Genomic DNA, 16,721 nt, shown 5'->3' on the forward strand with positions numbered 1-16,721 from the left:
ATGTTCATTTGAATTCCATTCATTCCAATCTACGTTATGATTCAAAGTAGCAATTGCGTTAGGTAACTGGGGCAATTGTCGTTGCGTTCATCATTAGCGTCGTAACGTCAATTTCCTCGTATAGTATTCCTGTAAGTAAAGGTAAGTTCAATGAGTGTTCTGTTATATCAAGAAGGTATATGGGGTCATGGTTGCGAAAATGCAAGTATCTTCACCAATGTACAACCCCATTCGCGGGAAGAAGACTCGACTACACTCAAATCACACTGCTTTGATATTGCAATCCTGTGAGCTATGATATAAAGTGGTAATTCTTAAGGAAAAAAGAGGTCTGGGAATATTCATATACTTTAACTCGTCATTGAATAATTGAACTCTAAAGTGGTGGCTAAACTTCTTACCTGCAATACAAGCCGTCATAAAGCAAGCCACTGTTCCGGCGATGAGGGCGCGAATTGAAACTGTGGCAAAGTCAGCTTTTCGAGATGGTGCCATTGGTGTCAGTCCACCAAGTTGGATCCCAATTGAGCCAATGTTTGCGAAACCACAAAGCGCATACGTAGCGATGACCTCTGATCTTTTCTATATAAAAGCCAAAATACAAAAAAAATCAGATATAACGCTCACGTAACAAAGCAACTTAACTATTTCACCTGATCTGTTGTTACACAGTTGCACTACAGTAACATCAACAGATGGGCATTGAAGTTACATCTGCAAAAGCCCAAGTAAAACAATGAATCTCATTCTCATTTAAAAAGATCAATAAGTACCGTACCCACTTGAGTTTTTGCTGAATTACAGATTTACTACGAAAATCCTAAATTAAATTAACAGCAAATTAACAGTAAAGGCACAAAAATGTAGTTACTGGTATCGTTTTTCCTTGTTTTTATTCTAGTTTTCAATTTTAAAGCAAATAAATAACTTAAATAAGAGATACATACTAAAGTAACAGTATATCTGTATATGATCAATAAGGTCGTATTTGCTATACATATGCAATAATGGAACGAACATTTAACACTTAAAGCCGAACATCCATAAAATCGCTACACTGTCACCACAGTGATTTTAATGAAATCATTACACTATGTAGCTGTCCTCAAAACTGGGAGTGCTCCGATATTTGACGGACCAATCTGCGTCACCTATCTGTCGGCGATAAGTGTAGCGATTTTCTGGAAACCAAACTTAAGCTTGGCTTCCATACAGGAAGTACAACGATTGCACTGAAAAAAACTTTACGACAGTGTAGACAGAAAACCAGGCTCTACTTGTTTGCTGCAAAAGCTGGTGTCATGTTACGCAAGAATAATACTGCACTAAATTACTAAATAATTATAATAATCATGTTTACAGCGTTTCATACAACAAGGCTTTTATGCGCTTTTTCCGATTATTACCGCAAGTCAAACACATTTGGAACATATAACATACAGTTAAGGAGAATCCGATAATATAGGCCTACAGTTAATAATCAACGCGTTTTGTGAATGGTTGAGGTTGAAACAATGCTCAATGCAATATTAAAAATGAAAGTTAAGCAAAACTTACTGATATTTGACCGTTGTCTATGAATTCTCCCAGTCTGATATATGCTACGAATTCATTCAGGAAAGTCTTGAGTCCAATCAATTCTGCAACCTCGCGACAATCTTCCCATTCCACTCCCATTATGAACGCCACCGGCATAAATACGTATGAACAGATCAACTGGAAAGATATAAATGTTTTAGGATGAGTTATCACAACTCAAAGTTTCTTTTTCGCTAACGTTGTTAATTTAAGACTACAACAACATTTTTGTTGTAGTTAAAGAAACGTTGTTAATTTGCAATATAGATTAATAATTAATTCTGTTTGTTGTTTAGGCCTTTTTATATATTTGTATTACCTTTTCTATTGTGTGCAATATTCATGTTACTTCATGTTTAAGGGGCAGCTGACTCTTTTGAGTTAGAGTAATTTATTTGTTTTAGCTGTCCCTGACCATCGTTTTGTTGTTTCTCAATATTATTTTGCTTTTTATTGTTTATGGTCGAATAAATAAATGAAATGAAAAGAAAATGAACAAAAGAAAACAATCATAAAAATATACTTCAAATGTGAGATCTTCAATTCCCACAAGACCGCCAAGCCAAGTGAGCATGGCGTTGAAGAAGGCTAAGATTGCTAAGAACGCTATCAGATTTGCCGCGATGTTTGCAACAAGAGAAACTGCAGCTGAAGCACCGACTGAAGCAGCCTCCACGACATTTCGTTCTTCGCTGAAACAATATAAACAAATAAACAATTAAGAATACCTAGTGTTTCTCCACAGCTAAATATATGTAATATGACTGCATCTGTATGATTTCATTGTCAACAGAATGTAAACTAAACATAATGATTGGTGTTTATAGTTTGTGTTAAACTAAAATAAAAGAAAATAACATTCATTTTTTTCGAAATTGCTTTGTAGTTACTTAATCGTACAAACGATGATGGTGCTGCTTCAAACACACAGCACCCTTTATAGCTACAGTATTTATGGATAATTAATCCAGGGTCACAGACTCGGCAATTGGAAGGGCAGTTATTGGCTGGTATTGAGCAATTCAATGTTTCAATTAAATGTTTTAGGTGTTTTCTAGATTTTACTACAGACACTTTAAAAATTTTTAAACTCTACTGGGTCTACTTACCCCTTTGGTAGCTTAACCTGTTCTACAGTGACCATTTTAGATTCTTCAGTTTCAGGCCAGAATAATTTGGACATAGCTAAGGCAGCTGGTGCCGACATCACAGACGCACTGATGAGATGTGATGCGTCCACTCCAAATGAGATGTAGGCTCCGAGGACGCTGCCAGCAATGGTTGCGAACCCCCCAGTCATGATGGCATGGATCTCTGACAGCGTCATGTTCTTCAGGAATGGGCGTACCATCAGTGGAGCCTCGGTCTGGGGAAAGCAAGCATTTACAATACTCAGTAACATTTTCTCGTTATGGTGTTCAAAGACACTGTAATATAATCAATGCGTTTCAATAAATTAGAAAATTGTAAGTTTTTATTGAGGAATGCGGAAGGTTAACATTTTCAAATTAAAATGGCATCATATTTGAATTGACAGTGTACCTGTCCAATGAATATGTTTCCGGCTGCATTCAATGATTCCCCTGCTGAGGTTTTCATCGTAAATTGCATAAGCCATGCGATTTTCTCAATGAATAACTGCATGAGTCCAATATAGTACAAAATGGAGATGACGCTACTGAAAAAGATGACCACTGGAAGAACCTAAATAAAGGAAAAGATCAAAGTAAGAATAATAACTGTCGACAGTCCTGCCAAATCACCACCAGACAGCTGTAGAATCTTCAAAAGATGAAGACGGCAGCTTAACGGAAAAGGAAGACGATAGAGTGCACAAATAGTATATGAATTGCAGTCCCGTAGATAGATAATAAAAGCTATATATTGTTCCCATCAGGATTCGAACCAAAACCATGGGTCGTTGATTATATCCAATACAATTACGGTATCAACAGCGTTATATCGTGAATTAACTACCAAAATGTTCTCTAAGTATTAATTCGTACACATTAAGAAATTTATAAATATCTTCTCAAAAAACTTGGTTTTGTGGCAGTCTACTGGCCCTCCAATTCCAGGGTAGTGATTCAATCTATATGTTTTATCATATAATTATTACGACTAAAATCAAACCTCTTTTCGAGCCCCTTCTAAAGTACTAGTGTACTTTAGTTTATTTCCACTGCAGCCCACACACTGTTGATTGTGAATAAATAAACCACAAAAGATATTGTTGTCATGGTAAGGTGCTTTTAATATTCTGCTATAAATTACTCATTCATTATTTGTATACAACAATTTCGATTTTTTTTAATCCTACCTTAAAAGCAAAGAAATGGTTTGTGTACAGTTCACCGAAAAGGAATTTAGAGCCAGCATCTGTGAACTCAAGGAATAAAGTAGCCTTGTCTCCAAGCCATTCAAAAATCTCGAAGCCTATATTAGTGCGAAGTACAAACAGCCCGAGCAGAAACTGAAGCATCAGACCCCATAACACAGGACGCCATTTTACCTGGAAAGTTCAAAATAGTGCAATCAATAAACAACTGTCCGACTTAGACCCTTTCTTTTATAGATTTATTTTGAAGCCAAGCGCAAAGGACTGTGAGTGCGCAGAATGCTGCTATTTCACTTGTTCTTGGTGGGTGTTTACTTCCTCTTTGAATACTGGAGAGATGATGTGGATTATTGTTCAGGAAGAGAATTGGATTCTTTGATTTTGACATTAAAAAGTTCTCACCGCTTTATAAGTTAAGTCAAACGAGTGTTATAGTGACCAACATAAATAAACTTCCATGAACTTTCGTCATGTTCAGAAAACTGAACTTTATCATTCAATCGTTTTAACATTTTACTTTATTGATTAAATTTACTGTTGTAATAATTGGTTCGGTGCTTTTTTATGTGGTTAGGGGGTTTGCAGTTCTGGAAATACAGATATTTTATATTATAATACGTAGGCCATTTAAATTGTACTAAAAGAATTTAAAATATTCTTACTTCACCAGGATGCTTGGAAAATACGTAGGTAAAAAGTACGAAGATAGCCAGTCCAGCGAGAGAAATAAGGTTTTCCGGTGAGTCTATTGTCAACAGCACCAACACAATAATGAGTGCAACCACGATCAAAATATACAGAGGCCTAAAATAATGTAAATGATATGTAAGTTGATACAACGGCTTAGAATAATTACAAACAATGTATTATCCTAAATAACAGAATCTAGGGTCACAATAGTGCTGAAACATATACAGGTAAAATCGTGAGCTAGCCTTTTCCGACCCGTTAGCCTACCCCTTTGGATATTGTTTCCAATATCTCACAAAACGACAGCATGAACATATTATGTCAACGATGTGTGTTTGTGGGACATGTGCGTATTTATAGCTTTGAGTGTTGTGATTGGTCAGTTGTTAAGTTTGATTTAAGAGGTCCACACTTCCAAATAGTTTGAGTATGCACCAGTGGTGGCTTCAGAAATATGGCGAGGAGGGTTCCACTAGTTCAAAAGGGAGCCGGAACTATTAAACCCGTCTAGACCCTCGGTCAATGTATTGGAATAAAATCCCTGGCAGATGGGTTTTATGGTTTAGCAAGACACACAACTGTGTTTATTCACTACAATATCAGAGACTGACAATAATTGCAATAGCAAATTAATACGGTAGTCTGACGAACGTAGCGTCGGATGACGGAGCATGCCTGTCAGGCAGGAGGGGTTAACTTTCTCTGATCCCCCGCTGGTGTTGCCACTGGTACTGTTTTAGAATTTGCATATAGTTCAAAGTCAAAATAATAGAATTGCACAATTTACCATTTGATATGACCCCAATTATCATCAATCTTCTCAGAAGCGGGTTTAAGTACACGTTCTTCAATCTTTGTCCCGAAGTTATCTCGAACTACTACATAGATCACAATGACCACTGCAATACACGTGAAAACAATAAGAATCTCCGCTTCGTCGTAGTCGTATGACAGTGCTTTTACGAAGTATGCAATATAAGCAACCACACATATTGCGGCGATTGTCCAGAGTGTTGGCTTCCTGTTTTCTGTGTAAAAATTGCCCACGACAACCTTCGCCTCGTCGACTGACTAATAAGAAATTGAAAATATTTTACAGTANNGGCTGTCTCTTATACACATCTAGATGTGTATAAGAGACAGTATATATATATATAATTAAGGATTAAAGATGGGAGGAATTACTCAATAAACGAGCTTATATTTAGGGTCGGTGCATAATCAGATAGGCATGTAGTACGGTACAGGGAAACTTCCCGTTCCCGATGTTCACTGCTGACCCCGGGCCTGACAGTGACAGTGGCAGCAAAAAGAACAACTAGGCCTATATTAGTACACAGGAAGAATATATATCTTACCGTCCAAAATCCCCGTGACGGCGGGTCCGGGTTCTCGGTTGCTTTTGGTATAGTTTCGATAACTACGTCATCAACATTGTGCTGAGGAGGTGCATACGCAGCGGAGATAGTAGGTGAGGGATTAACTGGTGGCTTGGTCTGAGGTTCACCTTCAATAAACCCTTCATTGACGTGTGAACCATTTACATTTGGATTGTACTTGGTCAGTTCAATGTTTCCCTGTTAATACAAATACACATTTTCACGTAAGTGTCGTTTACCTGACTGAATTACTGACACTTATTAGTCACCTTGAAAAATCAAACCACATTTTCAAGTATGGAACTTTATGGTCAGCCTGAACTTACTATGCTGCTGGAAGCAGGCCCTGATTCCGTCAAACTACCGTACTTCTTGTAAGGCCGTGAAATCTTCGTCGAGTCATACGACATGGTTTTTACTCACTGCAGCTCATCGCCTTTTTAATTCCCATTCCCATTCACAATACGCTGTTGACCTTTATGATTTTGCAGGTAGTGATTTCAAAAATAAAAGGTTTACAAGAGACACTGATAACAACGTGGTATAAATATTGCTCCTCGTAAAATATTAGGTATTCTGCTATTTTATTACATTAGACCATTTGAATTATGATATTACAGTAACAATAGTGGAAATAATGAAGCGTAAGTCCAGCTGTAGATTTATCACAAATATTATATTGTTTGTATTTAGCCAGTATCTGAGTATATTCAGTATATAGAATATTCAATACACAGGAGGAAGCCTATTCGCTATTTAAATTGGTTTTGATGGAACTTTTCACTAAGCCCCGCCTAAAGTTGCTAAGGTCCCAAAACAAGATAACTTAAACGGTTGTTTGTTTATATAGGGTCTGTGGTTGGACAAACGTATATTATTAGCGATGGTCTGATTGGTCATTTGTGTGATTGACACTTCGGAAAGGTCCTTAATTTATTAGCTTTTACTGTAAATGAAAAGAAAATATTTTTCCTCGCCAAATAACAAACATAGTCCCTTATTAATTGGTAATAAATTTAAATAATTATTTAAAAATTTTTTTTTTTTTAAATTTCACAATAAGGCCCTTATGTGTTAGCAATCAATTATCAATTAAATTATTTAAATGTTATTGATTTAGTTACTATAATCGTAGATGGAGCCGTGTTATTCTGGTAGAATAAAAACACTGGTAGCACTTAATAGACTAACTTAAATTATTTAATAGACAAAACTTCATCAGCAGTCTATGTTGGCTTCATCAGGTGTAGTCATTACATTACGCAATTAGCTTTAATGACGTAATCGAAATAATTTCTCGATTTATTCCATATAGGACTAAAAAGTAAGTGGTGAGAAACACGTCAATAATGTAGCAAAGTCTTTAAAGTTACCTTACAACAACAAACAAAACAACAAAGAATTAGCTGTAACGAAATGATTACCCTAACAATAAAAATAAAAACTTATGATAATATTGACGATGACCAGGACGACAATAATGATGTGTGGTGAATATTAAGATGATGATCATAATGATGGTGATAGTGATAATAATAATGATGATGATGTCTGGCGATGATGATGATGATATTCGGAATAGCATTGCAGTAGGCCTACACGCTACTACTTGGGGATCGGATTCAACACTAGTCACTAAGTCTAGTGGTTAAGACACCGGGTTAGTTATCCAGAGGTCGTGGGTTCGATTCCCACCTGAATCTGAAACGTACAGTACGATAACACGTCAGGTAGGCCCAAACGTCATTTATATTAATAGGCCCTAATAGACCTAATATTAATAATTGATTCATGATAATTATCATGATGATGGTAATGGAATAAATTCGACATAAATGTGATAAATATTACACATAGCACATAGAAAATGGTCAAAGCATATAATAATAATTATAAAAAAAACCCAATATGCATTGTTTAAATGAGTCACTTACGTTGCCTGACATTTTGTACGAAACTTCTGATGGGGCCTTCACTCACTTTAGTCTATGTTCAAACCTAAAACGTAGAATGATAATAATGATGAATAATGTAACGTTTCACCTATCCTACATCTGCCAGGACAATCAGGCCTGTGAGAAGCGTCGGGGTCCGGCGGCAGCTGTACAACACCGACTTCAATTAATACATAGACCGGATTAAGTAACTCGGACACAAATATATATCACGCGGTGCAAATGAGATTCAGTGTTTATTTAAGTCTTCTTCCAGTCATCAATACTTCATATGGGTTGAGATGGACAATTTTCGACTCGGTGTAAGCACTAGTTTCAGGGATGTCTAGGAACCAACTGAACTTCCCTCTCCTCGTAGTGGGGTGATTGGACATATCCCTTCGATTACCTACCACATACGGGCCAATCAAAACTCAATTGGCACTGTTCCATTAATTTGGCTGACCACCCCATAGGGCTCTTACAACAGAGGGGAGAAATTTCGTTACAAATTTTAAATAAAGGTAACAACAAATTTTTCAAATTAAATTAATGTAATAAAATCATTTGCAAACATTAATTAAAATGCAATGTTATTTCTGATAGACACAAGGTGTCTTTATGGATACATATCCATTTTTAAATATCTCAAAATGAATATTATATTCATATCAGTTAAATTAATTACAATTTTAGAAAAACGTATCCAGTAAACAGAAAAGCATTCATCGTTATTCATTTTTTAAAAATTAATAACAAATACAGGATTCTGTATTGACCCTGATGAACACAAAGCATCGCTTCCTTTTTTCTAAGTAATAGACATACAGTGGGATTCGATTTGGAGAGGGGGAGATTTCCAGAATGGCACGTCCCAGGATATAAACAAAGCTCTTTAACCGCAAACGATTAATACAGTGTGACAACTCACTTAACGACAATCAATCGGTGGCCACGATCAAGTTTAAGGACAACATCAAGGTAACAGTATTAATTCGATTCAGCAATGATAACTGATTCAATTCCATAAAACACATCGGTGTACATGGTAAAAATGAAGTTTACGGTATACACTGTCAGGTGACGTCATAAAACAGTACTTTAATGCAAACCTCCAATCAAGGGCGAATATACGTGTGTACTCAATTACCGCATTAAAAAATATTACAAATACAAAAAGGCTAACAATGGCAAAAAAAATAAGACTGGAGTGACCATTGATTGATCAAATGAACATTGCTACCATGTGCACTTTAGTGGCGAATCCACGAACTCGAAATAACAGGGGCCAAGGGAGGAACTTTTACAGATGGGGGTGTTCAGGCCACCTCTGTCATAATGACACTTCTACGTGGTTGGAAAGGACACTCTCAGACTTTTTGATTTTTTATTAAATACTAGAGGGCCTAGGCCGGCTGCCCTTTCCATTGAATCTGCCCCTGTTTCTAGGGTATAATTTGGCCTAAAGTAAAAGAAATAACATTATCCTTTATTGAAACAATTACTTGTCTATATTATAGGCCTAATAACATTAGCTACGTTTATTAAAAGGCATTGTCTTTTTTTCATTAAATACATGAACACTTTTTAAAACATTCATAATCCACATTGAAAAGAATGATTTTAAAGAATTAACGACAACCATCCGAGTTCAACCATACCGAGTTATATTTTGTTGTATGATATTTATTCTATCTTTCTTTCCTTGCCAACATTCAGACTACGCGAGACAGTTGGCGGAAAAACAAGGGAAAATCCCAATCTTTACCCCTCAACGTTATTAATATACATTCATGTTAAAATTCAAATGTCAAAGGGAATAAAGTTACCTGCTTGTAGTAACATAATATTTAGACATACGTTTTCGGTTTTTTATGCAATTTTGGTTTATAAACAACAGTACATACACTTTTCTTTTTTTTTTCGCTCCTCGAGCAACTTCTGATACGGATGAATTCAAGACCCTTTTTAAAACTTATCTCCTTAATCAATAATTCTTATTATACAGTAGAACCCCTCCTTTGGGATACCCCTACTAAGGGGACGGTTTTCCGTGAAACGAAGGGAAATATTTTTTAACACTACGACCAATCCCCCATTAAGGGAACACCTCTATTCAGGGGACGGGGAGACTATTTGTGTGTGCCGAATGGTCAAATCAATACTTATCAAACTCCTATTAATGGGACACTTAATTTGTTTTATTGTAACAACTAAAACAGCAGTCCCAAAATAAAAATAAAAATCATTCAACTTTTGAGAAACTTAACATCAAACCAGAATTTTCTGCCAAGGTGAACATCGGTATAGGCCTACTGCATGTGTCATTGTACCAAAACATGTCAAAACCCCTATTAAGGGGACGATTTTTTTCGTTTTTGTTAGTGTCCCCTGAATAGGGGCACCCCTATTCAGGGAACACCCATATTAAGAGGACAGTTTTCGAATATATGCTATACACATTCTCCAATTTATTATTATTATTTATAATAATAATAATAATTATTATTATTATTATTTATTATTATTATTATTGTTATTGTTATTGTTATTGTTATTATTTATTATTATTATTATTATTATTATTACTATTATTACTATTATTACTATTATTACTATTATTATTATTATTATTATTATTATTATTATTATTATTATTTATTAATTAATTATAAGAATAGCACTAAATCGGACTTAATGGGATATCTTTTTGTGTTATTTTCCCCTGAACTTCGTTTTTTTAAATTGTTGTCTAATTTCTCCATTGTCTAAGTTCCCCTTAAGGTAGATTTTAGTAACATTATATTTATTATTATTATTATTATATTTATTATTATTATTATTATTATATTTATTATTATTGATATATATATTATTATTATATTTATTATTATTATCATTATTATTATCATCATTATCATTATTATCATTATTATCATTATTATTATTATTATTACATTTAGTATTATCATTATCATTATTATTATTATTTATAAATTCCACCGGGAAACCACATTGGTACCAAATAGTACTTTACAGCCCTACCATGTCAACTACAGGAAGAAACTTAAGGTTATTCAACCAGGTAGTTGATAAGTCTCAAATAGGTAGTTGATGAGCTAATACATCATTTACTATTTATTGGAATTGACATAGCTCCTCCATTTGGTCCCACACAGAAAATGAAATTAGAGGATTGATTAGAAGGAGATTAGAAGAATGATTAAAATAGAGAAGAATTAGAACAGAAGAGAATTTTATAGAAAATTATTAGATCAAGAAGAGAGATTGAAAATAGACTTAACTTTTGTTTAATGGAATACAGTAAAGGACAACAGAACTGCGTAAAGTCTAGTGAATATAATTTGACTTCTTCTAATGCGAGTAAACATAGGCCTACAAAACCCACACGACATGACTGCTCTACCGACGTTCCATGACCTAAACATATAGTCGGCCACTCAGTGGCGGCTCATCGACCACAGTCTAAATTTATAACCCAAATTCGACTGTAAAATGATTGAATACTATATTGTTTGTGTCTGAGTAAAGGTATTGACTTGACTTTAAAGAAACGACAACCATACCGAGTTTTCCTTCTATGATTGTTATCCTGCGTATGTCTTTCCTCTGTACCAGAATAACTCAAACGACTACGTGGGAGAGATAAGCTTAAAAAACAAGGGAAATCCCAAACTTCATCCCACTAATATTAATAATAATTTAGATTCATTTTATAGTTTAAATGTCAAAAGGAACTGATGTTACCTACTTTTAGTTAACATCACTCAGTGGCGGCCCATCGACCAAATGCTAAATTTACAACTCAAATTCAATTGTAAAATGATCATACAGAATTATATTTTGTTGCATATTATTTTTTTTGTTATCTTGCTTCGATCTTTCCTCTGTCAACATTCACACGACTACGCGGGAGATAGATAGCGCGCGGAAAAAATTGGAAAGATCCTAAATAAAAAGGGTGATAAGAACGTCTTCCTTCCACATTAGATACCTAAATACATAAAATGCCGTAGCACCAGTGGTGGCGCCAAGGGAGCCGGGAAGAGGGGAATCCTCACACCACCACCACCACCCCCCCCCACCCCGTCAGACAGGCCTTGAGGTTTTCGGACCAGAAATGTGAATTTGCTTATCCAATACGTTATTTTAATTGCCAATCCCTAATATTTTTGTCTAATCTCTAGTCGGCAAAATTTCTACAACGACTGATGTCTATTCACCAAAGATCTTATAAACACAAGATAGCGTTCTCCGCGATTTACGCGTAACAAATAGAAGCGTGGGTCAAGGTTCAAAAGTTTCCAATTTAGCAAGAGGGCGCCATTCATGCGCTTTATGCCAAAGAGAAAAAGCATAGAGCTATTAAACAACTAGAGTGCTGACAAGATGGCGCAGTAATGCAGAGTTATGTATGCGTACCATCCATAGAGCTATTAAACAACTCAGAGTGCTGACAAGATGGCGGAGCAATGCAGAGTTGTGCATGTGTACCATCCAAGATGGCTGCCGTAGGAAAGCGCCACCTTCAGGCTTAGTATACATATTATTACCATAAATAAGCCCTCTGACTGAATATTATTTCATTAATGATAATTAGTATTGATAATGACAAATTATTAAACTGTCGTATCCAAAAAGAGGCCAAGTAGAGCATCTTATTCAAATATTAAAAAGAATTAAAATGTACATTACACCCATACACCGCAACGCTCGAGTTTCAAAATACGGGTAGCTAGCTGTACTGAACTTTCTGTGTAAATTGAGGGCGCAATTGAAAATGATAATGCTCAGGGGGAAATTTGATTGGCTGAATCTATGGCAGCCATCTTGGATGGTACACACACACAGCTCTGCGTATTTCGAACATCGAATACATTGCTGTTAGCGCTCTAGTATTCTTATTATATCTCTATGGTACCATCCAAGATGGCCGTCGTAGTAAAGCGCCACCTTCAGGCTTAGTATACATAATATTACCATCAAAAGCCATCTGACTGACTATTATTTCATTAATGATAATGAGTAATGGTAATAACAAATTATTAAACTATTGTAGCCAAAACGAGGCAAGTGGACAATCTATTCTAAAATAAGTACCAAGGAATGAAAATTAAAATCGTATACATTACACCCAAACACCGCAACGCTCGAGTTTCAAACATACGAGTAACTAGCTGTACTGAACTTTCTGAGTAAATTGAGGGCGCAATTGCAAATGACGGTGCTTAGCGAAATTTGATTGGCTAAATTTATGGCAGTCATCTCGGATGGTACACACACACAGTTCTGCGTATTTCGAACATCGAATACATTGCGGTTAGCGCTCTAGTATTCTTATTATATATCTCTATGAGAAAAAGTAATCAGTTTTGGAAGAGGGCGTCCTATCGGTTGCCATGGATCTGAGATTGTTCCTGTTCAGCTGTTCACAGGATTGATACCCTAAAGGTAAAGTCGCGCGGTGTACGGTATGGTCAGGGTGGTCAAGGGTCAAAAGTTTCCAATTTAGCAAGAGGGCGCCATTCATGCCTTATTACAGAATTTGCACACGTAAATCGCGGAGAACGCTATCTTGTGTTTATAAGATCTTTGCTATTCACCCACCATTGGGGAGCCGGAAGCTCTAGTGGCGTATGTACGGGTGTGGTGGAGGGGGAGGGCGGAAGAGTGCATTTAAAACGCTCGAAACTAAAAAAAATCACGCCAAAATAATTAAAAATCACTATGACCTTATTTTGCGAGCTAGAACTCCCTTCACGTATCACCCCACACACCCACATCTCCCACTACCTCTTCGCACCCCAAGTCCCCTCCATTTCTCCCGTATACGTGACCCTGTTCAAACAATGTGGACCTAAAAAGTATTCAATCAAAGCATGTAGTCAACGGTAACAGAATACAGGTCTTAGGAAAAGCAAGAAAGAAAATTCATGTGACATCTACGAATATTAATGTTCACAAACAAACCAAGACGAAAATACAATTTAACAGGCAGAAAAAAAGAGCCTAAAGACATACTAACGTGAAACAATCATGAAACAATAAATTTAACCTGATAAGAGTATCGGTACGGGTGGAATATCAACGGTATTAGTGTGCAAGTAATAGCGGTCTAGGTTTGACAGATCTTCTCTTCTTTATAAAAAAAAAAAGTAGGCCTAATTATTATTCGAAGACACCAACACGCATTCCATTATCAAAGAATAATCGTGGTTATTAGCTACAATGGAATTGAACTTTAAACACCTTCACAAATAATAGCCTGATAGAAATTAAAGCAGTATAATCAAAAGTTCAATTCAACCAGATACTTTCAGGGTCAAACCCTCAACTATACAAAGAACATGATGAGTGTGTGTTAGTTGAATTTAATCGACGTGAACAAATTTTCACTATGATGCAACCAGGGAGATGTTTATATTTCATTTCATTTATTTATTAGACACAAAAGCCCTGGGACTTCTGAAGAAGCAATTGCCTCTAATAGATTAGAGATGTTGGGAATTCTGGCTCACTGAGTCATAGATTGACTCAGTGAGCCAGAGGTCCCAACATCTCCCTGATGCAACTAACCTGTGAATAGGCTCTTTGTGGTTCGAAAAAAAAACTTACATCTATTATATCACTCGTTCAAGGATACTTCACTTCAAAAATGTTAAGAAAAATTCTTTGAAATTCTAAGCCTATAATAATCGTAAGTCTATTTCGACGCATACAGAAAACTATGTCTAAAATATTATAGGTAGACCTGTACTCGATAATTCGTTTAAAATTATATTGACATTTTTTAGTTGGTGAAGTAGACACGTCAGAAAGAGTGGCATTGCATACGGTAGGGCCTAAATACATACCGTACTAACGACGTAACGTGAAACAATTATGAAAGAACATTATTGAATTTAACCTGACAATTATTGGTGTGCAAGTGTCGGTATCAGTCTAGTCCCTTGCTGTTAAACACACATTCTCCTTTTTATTAAAAAAAAAAAAAAAAAAAAGGGTAGGCCTAATTATTATTCGGAGACACAAACACGCATTCTATTATCAATGAAAAAAGGTACTCAACCCGATACTTTAAGGGTCAAACTTTCAACTTGAACCAAGGAAAATGATGAGTTCACTCGAGGAGAATAGATGTTATTCTCTCTCTTTTGTAGTAATGCAAATTAACTTGTGAATAGGCTCTTTGTGGTTCGAATAAGAAAACTTACTTGACACTCTTTCAAGGATACTTCACTCAGTGGCAAAAAGGGTAAGAAAAATTCGTTGAAAATTGAGGCCTACGCCTATTAATAATCGTAAGTATATAGACGCATAGAAAACTATGTTTGAAATATTATAGGCAGGCCTGTGTTCGATTAATCGTTTAAAATTACATTGACATTTTTTAGTTGGTGCAAGTAGATAATATATACAAATCAGATGTTGTTTTTTTTGTGTAAAAAAATACAATCATGGAGAATAAACTATACTTAAAAATGTCTAAACTTAATGAAAGAAAAAACTAAAATCCAATTACAAAGGAACATCGTAGAATGTTAAGATTAGAGAATAGCCTACGTAGGAATTAAAGAAAAATAATGTATTGTCTTCTTACCAATCGGAGATGAACTGCGCCTTGCCAAAGTTGTTCACTACTAGATACTCGATTATTTGATAACTATACTTTGAATGAGTGCGAATGATTTGAAGCGACTACACTGATTACCGAAGGTGTTCATGACGAATACGAACAATCACATGATAGTGCGGAAAAATTGACTTAAAAAAGATTACGGGGTTGTAAGCACCTTGACATACCGGTACGTCACATGATAGTAATAGGCCTAATTAGGATAACGATAAATAATGAGATTACGGCCCAGAAATGGCGATTTAATCGAAAGTAACTGACAATAGTTTTAACGATGCCAACGATGCTTACCTATACTACTTTCGATTTTATTTTTTATTTTTGCTATTTTCGCCTGTAAGTGGGAACAAAGCGTTCCTGTTGGACGACTGTTTGAAATAAAAAAAATAATATTCAACGATTTGACAATAGTCAATACTGTGGACAGTTATTTTTACTTCCATGTTGAAACAATACAAACAAAAGACGTAATAATCGAACGAAACAAAGTGAATAACACGTATGCTGCTGATGGTTGTTATATCGATAGGCCTATAGTTACAGTACTAACTTTTCTTGAAAATAAGGTCTACTCATGTACGCATGTCATCAATGTTAGGCCTAAGAATTTTCCACCTAAGGAGGGGTGTCTATAAAACGAAGGCCGAAGACCCAAAGACGAAGACCCCTATTTTTTTTTCTTTTATTTTGATAATAAATACACAATCAAAATTACGACATTTTTTAGACACCCTATGGGTGTCTATAAAACGAAGACCTCCAATTATTTCTGAATTATCTTATTGAAAGTATTTCAAAATCATCGTTAAACAGTTGCCAAGTACCTATTTCATTATTTCATCTGAATAAAATGAGGAATATCAAGAATTATTATTATTACTATTATTATTATTATTATTATTATTATTATTATTATTATTATTATTATTATTATTATTATTATTACTCTTTGTTGGAATAATATTTGACATTCAGATAAAAAACAAATCCCCATTTCACTTGCTTGGTAGCCATCTCAATCACATTAGCATCGGCTTTCCAACATTTCGTGTACAGTATCTCTCAAAGTCATTGCTCTAAACACATTACTGTAGTGTGTTTAGACACTTTCACAGGAGTATAATAGCGGTGTTGGTATAAAGACC

The 16,721-nt window shown here is 35.4% G+C and overlaps 1 protein-coding gene across 5 annotated transcripts in view; it reads right to left on the bottom strand.

Annotated features, from left to right (window-relative positions):
* LOC117104958 (solute carrier family 28 member 3-like) overlaps positions 1 to 16,721 on the bottom strand; it is a 17,863-nt gene continuing 1,142 nt past the window's right edge. For 2 of the 5 annotated variants that reach the window (XM_033245924.1, XM_033245922.1), the window contains exons 2-12: positions 7,920 to 7,983; positions 5,965 to 6,183; positions 5,394 to 5,677; positions 4,579 to 4,720; positions 3,899 to 4,090; positions 3,121 to 3,282; positions 2,688 to 2,944; positions 2,102 to 2,270; positions 1,558 to 1,716; positions 402 to 582; positions 1 to 129 (exon numbers count right to left, since the gene is read on the bottom strand). In XM_033245924.1, coding sequence (XP_033101815.1) covers positions 59 to 129; positions 402 to 582; positions 1,558 to 1,716; positions 2,102 to 2,270; positions 2,688 to 2,944; positions 3,121 to 3,282; positions 3,899 to 4,090; positions 4,579 to 4,720; positions 5,394 to 5,677; positions 5,965 to 6,183; positions 7,920 to 7,931 — 1,848 coding nt within the window. In that variant the 5' untranslated portion in view covers positions 7,932 to 7,983 and the 3' untranslated portion in view covers positions 1 to 58. Of the gene's footprint in view, positions 130 to 401; positions 595 to 1,557; positions 1,717 to 2,101; positions 2,271 to 2,687; positions 2,945 to 3,120; positions 3,283 to 3,898; positions 4,091 to 4,578; positions 4,721 to 5,393; positions 5,678 to 5,964; positions 6,184 to 6,311; positions 6,461 to 7,919; positions 7,984 to 15,540; positions 15,631 to 16,721 lie in introns of those variants that run through there. The other 3 variants (XM_033245921.1, XM_033245923.1, XM_033245926.1) reach the window with 3 other exon arrangements.

Source organism: Anneissia japonica, unplaced genomic scaffold (assembly GCF_011630105.1).
Source record: "Anneissia japonica isolate Jap-2015-1 unplaced genomic scaffold, ASM1163010v1 scaffold287834_len5846547_cov211, whole genome shotgun sequence".
NCBI lineage: Eukaryota > Metazoa > Echinodermata > Crinoidea > Comatulida > Comatulidae > Anneissia > Anneissia japonica.